The sequence below is a fragment of the Cervus elaphus genome, chromosome 24 (assembly GCF_910594005.1).
Source record: "Cervus elaphus chromosome 24, mCerEla1.1, whole genome shotgun sequence".
NCBI classification, from domain to species: domain Eukaryota; kingdom Metazoa; phylum Chordata; class Mammalia; order Artiodactyla; family Cervidae; genus Cervus; species Cervus elaphus.
Genome location: NC_057838.1, coordinates 68,197,689 through 68,213,082, shown reverse-complemented (window position 1 = coordinate 68,213,082; position 15,394 = coordinate 68,197,689). Strand labels below are relative to the sequence as shown.

At 55.7% G+C, this 15,394-nt stretch overlaps 1 protein-coding gene across 5 annotated transcripts in view; it reads left to right on the top strand.

Annotated features, from left to right (window-relative positions):
• FGD5 (FYVE, RhoGEF and PH domain containing 5) overlaps window positions 1-15,394 on the top strand; it is a 125,516-nt gene that overhangs the window by 98,582 nt on the left and 11,540 nt on the right. For 4 of the 5 annotated variants that reach the window (XM_043886021.1, XM_043886020.1, XM_043886018.1 and 1 more), the window contains 7 exons: window positions 4,879-4,950; window positions 5,895-5,963; window positions 10,204-10,287; window positions 11,761-11,840; window positions 13,089-13,188; window positions 13,433-13,633; window positions 15,229-15,358. In XM_043886021.1, coding sequence (XP_043741956.1) covers window positions 4,879-4,950; window positions 5,895-5,963; window positions 10,204-10,287; window positions 11,761-11,840; window positions 13,089-13,188; window positions 13,433-13,633; window positions 15,229-15,358 — 736 coding nt within the window. The remainder of the gene's footprint in view (window positions 1-4,878; window positions 4,951-5,894; window positions 5,964-10,203; window positions 10,288-11,760; window positions 11,841-13,088; window positions 13,189-13,432; window positions 13,634-15,228; window positions 15,359-15,394) is intronic. The other variant, XM_043886022.1, reaches the window with a different exon arrangement.

Below are 15,394 nucleotides of genomic sequence, written 5' to 3'. Positions count from 1 at the left end.
TTCATCTCTCCCCTGGGGATGCTGAGACGTGATGATACAGGAGGTGCCCCTGCAGGGAGGACTGTACGCATGCCATGAAGGCAGAGGGGGCCAAGGTGACCCCGGAGGAGTGCCTGGATACAGGTGTGAAGACGGGAAGTGTTGGTGTGTCAGAGCACTGGGTCACCCAGCGAGGCTGGAGGATGGGACCACTGTAGGCGCAGTTGAAAAAGAGTTTGGGGGGAGAGGTCAGGGTGGCTGATGGAGGAGTCTGCAAGCCTGGAGGTTGAAGCCAGCGGGGTGGGAAATCTGGTGGGTCATCGGGCCCTCCCCCCAGTTCTCCCTGACGTCTGGGGGCTCCCTGCTCTTTGGCATTTTGTGTGGACAGTGAGATTTCCCTCCATGTGGCCAAAATACTGGAGAAGGAAATGGCAACCCACTCCAGTGTTCTTGCCTGGAGAATCCCAAGGATGGCGGAGCCTGGTGGGCTGCCGTCTATGGGGTCGCACAGAGTCGGACACGACAGACGTGACTTAGCAGCAGCAGCCAAAATACAGAGGCGCTTTGGAGGACGTGCAGCAGATATAGCAGCAGATGGACTGGGGGGCTCCACACATCCTGTTGGGGGGATGTCTCTGCTTCCAAAGAGAAAAACCAGGTCAGGAAGGGCCACGTCTTCCCTCCCACGCTGAGCTGTCATGATTAGACTAAGTTTATAGTTTGGGCTTCCCAGGTGGCACTAGTGGTAAGGAACCCGTCTGCCAGTGCAGGAGACATAAGAGACGCAGGCTCGATCCCTGGGTCAGGAAGATCCCCTGGAGAAGGGAATGGCAGCCCGCTTCAGTATTCTTGCCTGGAGAATCCCATGGACAGGAACCTAGCAGGCCACAGTCCATGGGGTCGCAAAGAGGCGGACACAACTGAAGCGACTATGCACGCACGCATGCATAGTTTATAGTTTAGGGGGGAAAGATCACAGAAAACACTCCTTTCTTAATATCAAATGAAGGTCACACACTGGCAACATGACGTATGAATGTTGATGTGAACCGTGATTACCTGGTCAAGGTTGTGCTGGTCGGATTTCCGCATGTAAAGCTCCACCCTCCCCTGCCGGTCCACACTGGTTGGAGGAGTCTCTGTGCACAGCCCACACGTAAGGAAGGGGGAATTAAGCTCCCTCCCCTTGAGGAAAGAGTGTCTACCTAAATCACTTGGAAATCTTCTGCACGGGAGATTGGCCTCTTCTCCCTTGTTTATTAATGTGTTCACTAGTTCTAAATTAATTTATATCTAAATTATTTACATCAGTAAGAACTCACGGGTCCATGTTTATGTTTGACTTCTAATCCCAAGCACTTGATTTTATTTCTCGCATTGTCGCAGCTTTGGCCGTTAGGAGCTGGCCAGCTGGTTCCCGTGTCCCTTTCACATGCCCCCATCAATGTGGGTTTGGGTGGGGATTTTTATTTTGCTTGTTTTTTGAGCACTTCCTTACTTCCTGGCACTACGAGATGCTCCAGATGCTTCACATTGAATGTTTCCTGCCCCAGTCCTAGAATCAGCTATTTCTCCCGAGAGCCTTGGTTTGTTTAATTGGATAATGATATTAGAAACCAGGATGTGGGCACGGTTTGTTCACTGCTACTGGGGTATCATTTCTTCCGATTCTGTCGGCTACAGAGCAAAGACAGACATGTGTATATACTCATATGAATAGCTGTTTCTATACATAGCCACCTGTATTAAGCTAAATATGAGTTCTTACTGAGTCTTCAACTCCACTTGTTATGAAGTGGCTCATTCCAGCCTCCTCCCCTGGCTTCTCTGTAAGTTTCCTCTCCAAGAGGAGTGATAGAGTAGAAACCTGGCTCCTAGCATCCAACATCCATTTCTTTAATTGACCAATTTATCTTCCTTTTTGAAAAATGTTCTTCCTGGGTATAGAAATCTGGGTTGACCAGAACTTTCTTTCAGTACTCTACAGATGCCACTCCACTGTCTTATGTCCTGCCTAGTTTCAGAGAAGAAATCTGCTGCAGTGTTTATATTTACCCTCTTTGTGTGATGGGTCCTGTTCTTACTGGCTGCCTTCAAGATCTTCTCTTTACCCTTGACTTTAAGAAGTTTGACTATGATGTCTAAATATGTGTGTTTTGGAGAAGTTGTGGCATTTATCCTGTTACGATTCTCAAGCTTCCTGGTTGTGCTTTTTGTCCATTAATGTTGAAAATTTTTCTTGGGTGCTCTGTTCTTTCCTCTGCCCCCCCCACGCTGCACTCTTCTTTTCTCTTTTTGTTTCAGTGTGGTGAATCTCAGTTTGAAAAGAAAGTGAAAGTGAACGTTGCTCAATCTTGTCCGACTCTTTGCCACCCCATGGACAATACAGTCCATTGAATTCTCTAGGCCAGAATACTGGAGTGGGTAGCCATGCCCTCCTCCAGGGGATCGTCCCAACCCAGGGATCAAACCCAGGTCTCCCACATGGCAGGCAGATTCTTTACCAGCTGAGCCACAAGGGAAGCCCTCCCCAAGTTCATTCATTCTTTCCTGAGCTGTGTTCGATTTGTTGCCAAGCTTGTCATAGGAATTCTTCATTTCTGATAACACATTTCTCCTTATTCACGTTTCCATCTCTTGTTTGTTTCCGTCTCTCCTGAAACTCCCTCTGTTCTTGCATGCTGTCTGTCTTTTCCAGTGGCTCCTTTAACATAATTAATCATCGTTATTGTGATGTCCTTGTCTGATGGCTCCAGCGTCTGTGTCACCTCACGTTCTGGTTTTCTGGAACACTTTATGTCTTGACAGTGGGTTAGGGTACTTCCTTGCTTCGTGTGTTTCCCGTATCTGATTGAACAGCGTTATATGCAGATCTGTAGACTCTGAGGGAAATAGTATCTACCTTTAAAAGTGGACATGTTTCTTTTTCTACTCATGCCATTCACATCAAGGGTGGGACCTGAATCAGTGCAGTCAGTAGTTGAGCTGGGTTTAGGTTTTGTCGTCAGTCACCTTCAGACCCCCGCAGACTTCACGCTCCCCCAGGAGGTGGCTGCTGTCACCTGCTGCTCTGTGTGGGACCCGAGGGGCCAGGGACTTTTCCTGCTGCGTCTTCAGCTTTTTGCAGTCTCTGCACCACAGAAGGGACCTCTGCGTCCTTCACCTCCTCGGGGCTAGACCACTGCGTCCTGGTACACAGGGCTCGTGGGTCACGGCTCCCGAGGACAAGCCTCGGTCTTAAGGAGGGCCTGCGAGCCCAGCTCTCTCTCGGCGTTCCTGCCCCTCCTTCACGGGCAGCCGGCCTCTGCTGTGTGTCAGTGGCGGGTCTTGGGCAGGTTTCTGCTTTGTGTTGGCGCGTGATCCTGCACCTGAGAGGTCACCCACCTCTTCTTGGAACCGGTACCTCTTGCTGCTTCTGCCCTTGCCTCGGAAGCCGTGGGCTCTTTGCTCCAGGGCCTGGGAGTGGGAGGGTTGCCCCGCCTCCCGCAGTGGTGGAGGCTTTCATAGCAGAGAGGGCCCTGGGGAAGTGGGCTGGGTTTCGTGCCAGCCCCACAGTTGGCAGCCTACACCCCCTCCAGCACCAAGAGGGGATTCTCTCTGCTCCCACTCCTCCTTGTAAGCACCGGGCAGAAATTCCTGGAAAGAGCTTGCAAGGGGTTCCATGTGCCCCGTGGGTCTGGGGCTCCCCGTATTCTAAAACCGTCCCAGCGGCCCACACCTGACCTTTAAGAAGCCATTAACATTTTATCTGCTTTCTTCTCAACCTTCTTTGTGCCGACCACCTCCTCCCTGTGTGTTGCCAGAGGCGCGATAACTCATTCATCTCGAGTCCTCAGTGGGGTCCTGGGGGCCCCAGCTCTCCAATAAACATAAGCAGAGCTCTGCTTTTGTAGATGATGTGATTCTTTTTTTCTCCCTGTTAGGGTGGGGGCATTGTTTCCTTGCAGCTCCTAAGTCATAACCAGAGGTAGAATAACTTGTACACGTTTTCTGATGGGTAGGATTTTGTGCCCTAAACTGAGCCTGATGTTGGGAAAGATGGAAGGCAGGAGGAGAAGGGGGTGACAGAGCATGAGATGGTTGGGTGGTAACATCGACTCAAGGGACATGAATTTGTGCAAACTCTGGGAGATGGTGAAGGACAGGGAAGCCTGGCGTGCTGCAGTCTGTGGGGCCGCAAAGAGTCGGACACGACTGAGTGACTGAACTGAACTGGGGACAGTGTCGAGGCCTTTTCAAAGCATTTTGTCTGCACAGTTTTCACCGTGTTCCGTTGACTTTAAACCCAACCCTGCGCGAGGTTCAGGGTCATCTGCCCTTCCAGTACTCCCAGCCACTGGGACAGGGGAGGGGCCCAGTACCCAGTACATGTTGTGAATTCCCAGTGAGCTCCTGGGCACACGTGTTTCTTCAGGGAGCCCAGAGCATTTCTTCCGCAGGCGCTGCGTTTTCTTGGTCACTCTGTCTCAGTAACCCAGCTCTCCACCAAAGGCTTTAAGCCCACAGAGCCAGTCTGGCCTGAGGCTTCTGTCCCTTCTGGGTTATTGCGATCTGGATGCTCCAGGTGTTACGGGGGACACAGGCTAGAGTAGGAGCAGTGGCCCCAGATAAAAGGATATCGGACAGCACACTGAGGCCAAGTGACCACCTCCACGGCGTGCAGACAGAGGGCGGGTCACACCCCAGGCCCACAGGGACTAGGCAGATTGCCGGGAGTCCACACAGGTGGCATCCCGCGGACCCAGGCTCTGCTCCCGGTCCCACCAGCGACAGGAAGTCGGACTGGGAGCAGGTCCCTCCAGGACTGTGTTTCCTCCTCCGCAGTGGAAGCAGGGCCGCTCCTTAAAGAGGGGATGAGGGGCCCTGACCATCTCCCCCTCGCCCTGCTCCCGCCCGCAGGAAAACCTTCAGAAGCTGGTCCACATCGAGCACAGTGTTCGGGGCCAAGGGGATCTCCTCCAGCCAGGAAGGGTGAGTGCCTCCACCGAGGAGGGTGCCGGCAGCAGGTGGGCGAGGCCCTGATAAGCCCCATTGTTCAGCCGGGCTGGCCCCAGACAGGCCTGGCTGCAGGTGCCCGTAGGCAGGCAGGGAGGGGGGCAGGGGGAGGGCAGGGCGGGAGGGCAAGGGCTCTGCTGGGCTCCCCAGGCCCCTGGCTGTCTCCCCTAGGGCTTTCTGCTCTCAGGGGCCTTTAAAAAGCAGTGCCATTGGGGTTCCATGTGCCTCTCAGAAGAAGAGACACCGGCATCCTCAGTTTAGTCCAGTTGCTGGGAAATCTGGGAAACCATCTCTCAGGAACCCCAACATTTTTTAAAAGACAGATTTACCCACTTTAAAGCTTCCAAATGGAAAACACAAAACTCAGCTCAAGAGCAGTAAAAAAAATGTGTTCATGACCTATTCCGGTCCATGAAGGACAAGAAACAAAGGAGTGAGAGGTGGTACTTAGGTATAAAATCTCACCTAGTGTTTTGGCAGGAGTCCTGTTTAGTGACTACGTATTAGACATCGGTTTGTAGCCTCCAGAATTGAGGGGTCTGTAGCAACTGTTCACAGATCTTCAGCCGCTTTAGCAAACTGGTGTCTCAGGGGCTCTGTTCTCCTCGGATGCCCGTGGGCATCCGTTTGCCCGGCAAACTAGGGACCGAGTCATTGTTGGGACCACTCTGTGGCTGGCATGCTGTCTGGGTTGGTGTGGTTCAAAGAGGGTGCTCCCGAAAGGCCAGACGCCTGTCTCCCGGGCTGCCCCACCAAGCGTGGAGCACGGCTCCTGCGCAGGGGCGTCTGCCATGAGCCACTGTCCCGAGCTCCGGGAGGCACCGCAATTGGTTTCCCGCTGAAGGGCCTCCGCCCAGCCTTCTCCAGGGCAGAGCGGGGGGTGTCAGCCTGACCACCGGGGTCTGCTGCTCTGCTCACAGGAGTTTCTGAAGGAAGGGACGCTGATGAAAGTCACAGGGAAGAACAGACGCCCGCGGCACCTGTTTCTGGTAAGTACCCAGCCCCTAGTTAAGCCCGGACTGCGGGTTCTGTGAAGCGTTTGGGGGCCATTACCCGAGGACGGCAGGAAGGCCGTGGAGACCAGAGCTGAGCCCTTAGGGCGAGGATTGTCCAGAGGAGACAGGCGTCCCCGAAAGCCTAGGGCTTTCTAGCCTCTCCCTCGTGGATTACTTGATTTCAGGGGAATGTTGCGACATGTAATGTCATTATTCATGTGCCCATCCTAAAACCAGGAGGGTCTTAAACTGGGAGTTACTGTTCAGCTGCCTTATCTGACATGTGAGCCACCAGAGACCCAGAAATAAGAGTTGACCTGGCCGGCCCTCCCAGCAGGTCGGGGGCGGAGGCCCGAAGGAAGCCAGGGCTCTGACCTGAGCCCGGCCCTGTCTGCATTCTGCGCAGGACGGGCCAGAGGGACGTCCGGGATGGTTTCCCGGCCCAGTCTGGACCACCGGGGCACGTCCAGGCCTGGGGGGTGGGGGGAGTACCAACTCACTGGAGAAGACCCTGATGCTGGGAAAGACTGAGGGCAGGAGGAGAAGGGGACGGCAGAGGATGAGACGGTTGGATGGCATCACCAGCTCGATGGACACGAGTTTGAGCAGGCTCTGGGAGGTGGTGATGGACAGGGAGGCCCAGTGTGCTGCGGTCCGTGGGGTCGCAGAGTCAGACACAGCTGAGCGACTGAACAACGGCAGTGGATGCCGAGCTGTAGGCAGCTCTTGGCCCCAGTCCTGAGGCCGCCAAGGGGGTTTGCCTGTTAGGTTCTTCTCTCTGCAGAAGTAATTTTTCCCTCTGCTTCTTCACCGTTCACTGTCAGCTTTTGTTCTATCAGTTGAGCCTGCCGTTACAGCCTCCTTACACTTTGTCAGAATTGTGTGCAAAGTAAAAGTGGAGAGGCTGTGAGTCAGTGGGTAGGAGTTCTCTCTGTTGAAGCACCTCCTGTCTGCTGAGTGCTGGAACCCAATACCTAAGAGTCCCTTCTCTGCCCTCAACCTCCAGTGTCTGGGGTAAAGATTGAGTTATGAGAGTAGTTCGGGCAAAATCTCGAGGGCAGGGGGGAGTCTGGAAGGAAAGAGGAGGATCCAGGAGAGTCAGGGGATAGAAAGGTGGACGACACCGTGGCGGCTGGCATTTGTTGAGTGTTCACTGGGTGCTCTGCCCTATGTTGAGTGTTTTGTGTGTTTTTTTTTCCTGGGGAAAACTGTACCTGCGTTAAGTTCAGAAGGAAGGATTGGAGTTTTGTCCGGCAGGTGAAGGAAGGGCATTTCAGGAGTAGGAACAGCAGAAGCAAAGGATGGAGGTGTGAGGAGCACGCTGTGTCTGGAACACCTCTGTTGGCCTGGCGGAGTCACGGGTGCAGATGGGCGCTTTTGCTCTTAGGGCTGGCGGCAGGTGGGGTGGTCTCCAGCGGACCTCGGATAGACCCTGCCAGCTGGAGGGGTCTGAATTCCAGATTGGCGTCACGGGCCTGAGCAGGGGAATCGCGAGCCTGGCTGGAAGCATCTTGTCCGCGGGCAGCCACCAGGGTTTGCTGAGCCTCTGTGGCCTGTACCCCGGGGCCTTGGCCCGGCCTCGGCAGTCACTCGGCTCCATATAGAGACCAGAGGAGCCGAGTCCAGAGGCTCTTCTCCCTCTGCTTCGTCCTCCCCACCGCCTGTCACCTCCCCTGAGAAGCCCTCCCTCTGGCAGGCTGGCGCTGCCGTGCAGGGAGGCCGTGTGGTCCTGGACCACTCACAGAGCCCTGGGTGCTGATGGCGTTGCCATGGCAGCAGTGGCCCCAGGGGCAGCCGCAGAAAGGCAGGGTAACCATGCTGACACGGGCGGGTTCCCCGGGGGTGGGCGGGGTGTGGCCACCCCCAAGCACACCACCCTGGAGGCACCTTCACTCATTCCTGATCCCGACCCCTCCACAGATGAGCTCTGTAGACCTGGGAGGGGGGTCTAGCCCGTCTGTGGCTCGGTTCCCCCTCTGCGCCTGCCTGAGGGGACGGTGGGGGCCGAATTGAGATCATTTCTGCCAGGGGCTCAGCCCAGCGCCTGGCCTGGCCAGTGGTTCTCGTCAGTGTTAGAAGAACAGAGCCGGACAGGGCTTGGAGGCTTCCTCTGGCCCGGTGGTCGGCTGGCTGCCTGTTTTGTTCAGAGAGGTCTCTGGGAGTGCAGTCTCAGGCGTTCTTTCTTGAGTGTCACTGGTGCCTGCTTTTGGGACACAACGGCTGAGTCAGGCAGTTGAAGCAGAGACCATCTGGCCTACAAAGACTGAAATATTTACTCTCTTTGTTGTTCAGTTGCTCAGCTGGGTCTGACTCTTTGCGACCCCATGGACTGCAGCATGCCAGGCTTCCCTGTCTTTCACTATCTCCCAGAATTTGCACAAACTCATGTCCTTTGAGTCGATGATGCCGTCCAACCATCTCATCCTCTGTCACCCCCTTCTCCTCCTGCCTTCAATCTTTCCCAGCATCAGGGTCTTTTCCGATGAGTCATTTCTTCACATCAGGTGGCCAAAGTATTGGAGCTTCAGCTTCAGCATCAGTCCCTCCAATGAATATTCAGTGTTCGTTTCCTTTAGGATGGACTGGTTTGATCTCCTGGCAGTCCAAGGGACTCTCAAGACAGTTTGAAAGCATCAACTCTTCAGTGTTCAGCCTTCTTTACGGTCCAACTCTCCCATCTGTACATGACTATCTGGCCCTTTACGAAACAGTTTGCCAACCCTGGTCTGTTCCAACTCTGTTCAGACAGTGAGGCCCAGAGAGAGGGAGGGCTTGCCTGAGGCCTCACCGCGGCTCAGTGCCCAGGCCAGTCCCAGAAGCGCCAGGAGAGCCGGTGGCAGGAAAACTTGCCCATCCCGCCCCCTCTGCAGACGCCGTCTGCGGGGAGAGGAGCGCGGACCCTGAGTTCTCTCTCCCCCTTCAGACCCCATCTTCCTGATCCCCTTTGGCTCCCACGCATAGGGCCTCCCCGGAGGCCACTCTCCCTCTATGCTTGTAGTGAAGTGGAGGTGGGGTGTCCCCCACTTGGCAGGTGGGGCGGCTGAGGCCCCAGGGAGCGAGACAGCTTGTCTGGAGCCACTCAGCTCCTGCAGAGCAAGGTAGGGACGGACGGCCCACAGCACCACCTGGAGGACGCCATCGGCTCTTCACGCTGTGCACTTAGAAACCCTCTCTGAAAGCAGAGTGGCTTAAGTTTCTGCATGTCTGCCCTGCATCGGGGCGGCAAGCTTCAGTTGTTCGTTCAACAAACCTTAATTGAGCATCAGCTCTGTTGCTGGAGGTGCAGAAGTGAACGGACTTCCCTGGAGGCTGTAGACAGTAAAGGCTCTAGACATCTTCCTGCAATGCAAGAGACCCGGGTTCCATCCCTGGGTGGGGAAGATCCCCTGGAGGAGGAAATGACAACCCACTCCAGTATTCTTGCCTGGAGAATCCCATGGACAGAGGAGCCTGGCAGGCTCTAGTTCATGGAGTCACAGAGAGTCGGCCGTGACTGACGCTGACTGTCTAACTTGCAGTGAACAGGACCCACCGGCTCCCTGTCCCCAAAAATCTTGCCCTTCCCTCCCTCCCTTCCTTAACTCTGCTTGTTAGGGGCTGACTTGATAGAGGGTTCAATGTATCAGTTTTGAGTGTACATGTCGGGGTCTGTCAACAGCTCATATCATCATGTGACCACCACTTGGGTCAAGATACAGAGCATATCAAGCCCCCCGGAAGTTCCCCGGGGCACCTCCCCTCACTGTCCCCCAGGCACCCACTGCCCTTATTGCCACCAGTGCAGGTTAGCTGTTCTGGAGCTTCATATCCATGTTGTGAAGCAGCGTGGACCCCGCAGGCCGGTTTCTTCTCGCTGGCGTGTGTTGGAGGTTGAGCCCTATCATCAGGCACGTGTCCATCTGCCCGCTGGTTGCCGTGTGGCTGCGAGCTGTGAATGTACTGCCGTTGCCGTGTCCTGACAGCCGCTGATAGATGTTTGGGTTGTCTCCGTTTGGGGCAGTGTTGGATAAGCCTCGTACCGACACCCCGTGCCGGACTTGCTGTGGGCATATGTGCATTTGCTCTTCCATGTCTGTGTGAAATTGTGGAGGAGGGCTCTCTGTTTCAGCCCAGAGTGCCCTTGCTCCCCTGGTCCCTGGGGATGCGAGATGCTTGTGCTCGGTGATGCGCCCAGACACGCCCAGCACGGGCTTTCTGGGCCCAAGAGACGTCTGACGGGGTCCCCTCTCCCCAGATGAGCGATGTGCTGCTTTACACGTACCCCCAGAAGGACGGGAAGTACCGGCTGAAGAGCGCGTTGGCGGTGGCCAGCATGAAGGTAAGACCCCGGGGCGGGGGCCCTGGGGGGGCAACGGCGGGGGCCCTGGGGACGAGGAGACACAGCCCCCCTGTGGAACTCACAGCCCGTGGACGAGGAGGACCCCCCGGCTTGTGAGTTGCCCCAGGATTCTGTTGTCGGGAGCTCAGGGAGAGTGGGGGTGAGGGAGGGCTGCCCGGAGTGGATAATGTTTGGATCGATGCAGAAGGGGGACAAGGAAAGGGGTCCTGGGGGGAGGAGAATGCAGAGAGAGGAAGCAAGCAGGCGTTTGTCAATCGTGGTGAAATACACGTACATTTACTGTTGGAACCATGTTTAAAGCGTACAACTGGACGGCATCGAGTGCGTTCATGTTGTTACACTACCGTTGCACAGGCCATCCCCAGCACTCTGTTCATCTTTCCAGTCTGGAGCTCTGTGCCCTTAAACGCTTTCATTCTCCCTCTCTCCTCCCCCAGGCGTTGGCAACTACCATTCTACTCTTTGTCCCTATGAACTCAGCACCCCTAGGGACCTCGCATAAGTGGACTCCTGGGCGATGCTTGTCCTTCTGTGACTGGCTTACTTCCCTTAGCATAACAGCCTCAGGGTTCACCCATGCGGTAGCAAGTGTCAGAATCTCCTTCCTTTTTAAGGCTGAACAGTGCTCCATCGTGGGTGTAGGCTAGACCACACGTTGTGTACCCATCGTCCATCCGTGGACACTAGAGTGGCCTCCAGCTTTTGGCTGCTGTGAGTAACGCACGCGAGCGTGCAAATGCCTGTTCAAGCGGCAGCTGTTTCTTAAGAGAGGCCGGCTCAGCTGGACAGTCTCATGGGTGAGCTTGGAGAGACAGGACGGTGACCGGGTCAGCTGTCACCTCACTCAGTGTGACCAGGGTCCCAGATATGGGGCTGGTTGGGGCTCATGGGGATTTTCGATGAGCAGGGAGTTTTAGGAAGGTAATTCCCGCCCATCATGGGGACGGGGTCAGAGAGGGGAGCACTGAAGTGGGGAATGGGGTACGTGCGGACTGTCACTTGGGAGGGCGGAGGGCTGGGAGGGAGGAAGAGCTGAAGGGGGCCTGCAGGGGGCTGTCTCCCTCCTAAGGTTCCCAACCTGGAGAAGGGCAACCTCGCTAACCTGGGAGGTGTCTTCCTTTTTTGGACCAAATCGTCCGTCCGCTCAGGAGTCCGACAGAGGCCATGTGGGAGGGTGCCCGCTGGGCAGGTGCTTGTCCAGCACAGTGGGCTCCGAGAAGGATGCCTTCCTGGGGTTCAGTGGGTGGCCCCAGAGTCAGAGTCAGCAGCGGGGCTCCCGCTGTGCACACATGCACACAGACACACAAACACATGTGCACATACACAGACACACACACCCCATCTTCCAGGTGAGAAAGGTTTGCCCTTCGCAGTGAGGCAGCTCAGGCTCAGAGTTGGGCGGTGGCAGGACCCCTCCCGTGCCCATCCTGAGGGGCCGCTCCTGCTTTCCAGGTCAGCCGCCCTGTGATGGAGAAAGTGCCCTATGCCCTGAAGATCGAGACTCCCGAGTCCTGCCTGACCTTATCTGCCAGGTACGAGGAGAGGAAGGACAGGGGGGTTGGGGGGGGCAGGATTTTGCAGGTGGGAAAGTTTGGAATCGCAGACGCTGAATATGTTGTCATTTTTATTTTGGTGTTCTTTTGGGTAAATGACTTTTGTTCCATTATTTTTTGTCCGTTTTTGGACAGTCATGTGACAAATCTGATAAAACCATGGCTTCTCTCCCCAGAAAACATGAGCATACACATAAAATTTTACATGGAATCTCAGGGGTTTCCAGAGCCCATTGCTTAAATATAACAGTATCTCCTCGGTGTAAAACCCTACGAATCATTGGTTCTTTGCAGCAGTAAGAAAGGTTAAAGCCAGTGAAAAGTGCATGGCGCACCTTAGCTCATAAAATAGTCTGTGTTTAGGCTGCCAGGTCTGGAGAATGAGAGAAACATCAGGGGTGAGCATTCATCAATTTATTTTCCCTTTTACTTTTGCGGGGGTGAGGCCTTTCTATCAGAGATGGCTATTTTTTCCCAGGCCCTCAGGCTCTGCCCCAGGGTCCCGGTTTTGTTGGTTTCTGGCAAAGAAAGAGTCCCCCCACCCTGTTCCAGGACAAGACCAGCTGGAGCTGGGATAGGGGCTCAGGGGGTGCGGGGGGCTCAGAAACCAGAAAGGGGGCTCCTGCCAGGAGCTGCTCTAGGGACGGCGGTGGGGTCAGAGCGACACCTAGTGGTCTCCGTGAGAATTTCCACCTGGCGGCTGCTGGGGGTCATCACCTCTCAGGAGACCCTGCCAGGCCCGGAGGGGAAGGTGGGATGTCTGCGCTCCGAATGAGTGAATGACTGGGAGGGCGTGTGGGAAACTGAGGAGGAAGGCGGGGAGAACGAGATCGTGACCGTGGCCAGCACCTGTGCACTGCCCCCCCCCCCCCCCAGTGGTACCTGGCTCTGCCCACCGTCAGCTCACCCCTCCGGGAGTGTGGGACCCTTGCTTCTGCGCAGGGCTGTGCCATCGGCAGAGTCCTCCACCCGCCACGTGTCAGCCGGTCCCCGCGGCCGCCCTGGGAGTCAGAGGAGGAGTGTTTGATGTCCCCACATTTACAGGCCGGGCCCAGAGACACCTGACAATCGAGGCCGCCCGCCTGGAAGCGGACGTGCCGCCGTGCAAGTCTGGCGGGTGGCCGGGCCGGGGTTTCAGGCCTTGGGGGTGGGGGCGCGGCGGGGGCCGCGGGGACGTGGCCCACCCCGAGAGGGCGCACCCTCGCTCAGTCCGGCTTGTGCCCGCAGCTCCTGCGCAGAGAGGGATGAGTGGCACAGCTGCGTGAGCCGGGCCCTGCCCGAGGACTACAAGGCCCAGGCGCTGGCCGCCTTCCAGCACAGCGTGGAGGTGAGCGGGCCTCCCTGCGCCCCCGCGCGCCCGCGAGGACGGGCATCTCCTCCCACCAGGGCACCACCGCGTCCTCCCCGCGCCCGGCTCAGGGCGGTCCCGGTGCCGCCCAGAGCCTGGCACCTACGGCCCCGTTTCTAACCGAGGTCGGCGCCCTGGAGGCTGCGGGGCGGGGGCGGGGTGGGCGCTGTAGAGTGGAGTCCAGCCCGCCCCTCCCGTACACACACACACCACCCCCCCACAGGACGGGGGGCTCCGGCCCAGCTGGTCTCCTGACCCCGCTGCCTGCCTGACTCCGTTGCTCCAGATGCGGGAGAGGCTGGGGGTCAGCCTGGGGGAGAGGCCCCCAACCCTCGTGCCCGTCACGCACGTCATGATGTGCATGAACTGCGGCTGCGATTTCTCCCTCACCCTGAGGCGCCACCACTGCCACGCCTGCGGCAAGGTGAGTCACGGACACGTGTGCGCGGGGCTGGGGACCCGGGGCGGGGGAGGGGGTGTCCAGCAGCTGCTGCTGGTCGGGCCCAGGCTGGGGCGTGCCCTCCCACCAGGGCTCCAAACCCCAGACCCCTTCCACTCCACCGCCTCGCTCCCCGAAGGAAATGGTAGCGGATTGGATTGTTGTCCCGGGAGGAAGAGCAGCCGGTCTTGGTTAAGGGCGCAGGCTCATCAGAAAACAGAAAGCTTACGGCTTGGTAATAATGGTCAGCAAAACTGTATCGTAGAGACACCCCTGGTGGTCCTCTTGCTAAGAGTCTATGCTCCCATGCAGGGGACAGGATTCAATCTCTGGTCAGGGAACTAGATCCCACAACTAAGACCCGGTGCAGCTAAATAAAAACTAATTAATTTTAAAAACTGTATTGTATATGTGAAAGCTGCCAAGAGAGTAGATCTTTAAAGTTCTTATTGCAGGAAAAAAAACTTGTAAACTATGTGTGGTGATGGATGCTAACTAGACATTGTGGTGTCTAGGATATCCCTCGATATCCATGGGAGACTGATTCTAGGATCCTAGGGTCCCCGTGGATACCAAAATCCAAGGATGCTCACATCCTTTAATAAAACAGTGTAACATTTGCACCTGACCTACACACATCCTCTAGCATACTTCAGATCATCTCTAGATCGCTTATAATACCTAATAAAATGGAAGTGCTGTGTGAAAAGTGAGAGTCACTCAGTCATGTCTGACTCTTTTGTGACCCCCTGGACTGTAGCCCGCCAGGTTCCTCTGTCCATGGAATTCTCCAGGCAAGGAATACTGGAGTGGGTAGGCGTTCCCTTCTCCAGGGGATCTTCCCAATCCAGGTATAGAACCCAGGTCTCCCGCATTGCAGGCGGATTCTTTTCCAGCTGAGCTACCAGTGCTGTGTAAACAGTTATAAATACAGTGAAAATTCCATGCAAATAGTTGGCAGCACATGACAAATTCACCTTTTGCTTTTGAAACTTTGTGGAATTTTTAAAAATCTTTTCGATCCACCACGGGTTGAATCTGTGGAAGTGGAACCCGCAGACATGGAGAGCCAACTGTATTACATATATTGAATCACTGCATTGTATATCTGAAACTATTAATAATGTAATGTTATATATCACTTCTGTTGGGCTTCCTGGATGGCTCAGTGGATAAAGAATCCGCCTGCATGCAAGAGACACAGGAGACGCGGGTTTAATCCCTGGGTCAGGAGGATACCCTGGAGGAGGAAGTGGCAACCCACTCCAGTATTCTTGCCTGAAAAATCCCATGGACAGAGGAGCCTGGTGGGCTGCAGTCCATGGGGTTGCAAAGAGTTGGACATGACTGGGCACAAGCATAAGACAAGAAATCACTTCTATAATTTTTTGTATACTATTTTATAATTTTCTATAATTTTTTAAAAAGAAAAACAGAAGCACCTGCAGAGAAGCATAATAACTGCTCGGAGCACGGGCCCCTCAAGGAGGTGGGGGCGGGTCGGAGGGGTCAGACATGGTCCTCTGCTTTGGCCGGGGGGGTGAGACCCTGTGACCCGCGGGCCCCCTGTCCCCCCCCAGATCGTCTGCCGGAACTGCTCTCGGAACAAGTACCCTCTGAAGTACCTCAAGGACCGCATGGCCAAGGTGTGTGACGGCTGCTACGGGGAGCTGAAGAAGAGGGGCGGGGATGCCCCAGGCCTGATGAGAGGTACCGCAGACCACCGTCCCCTTCTTCCCCACATGG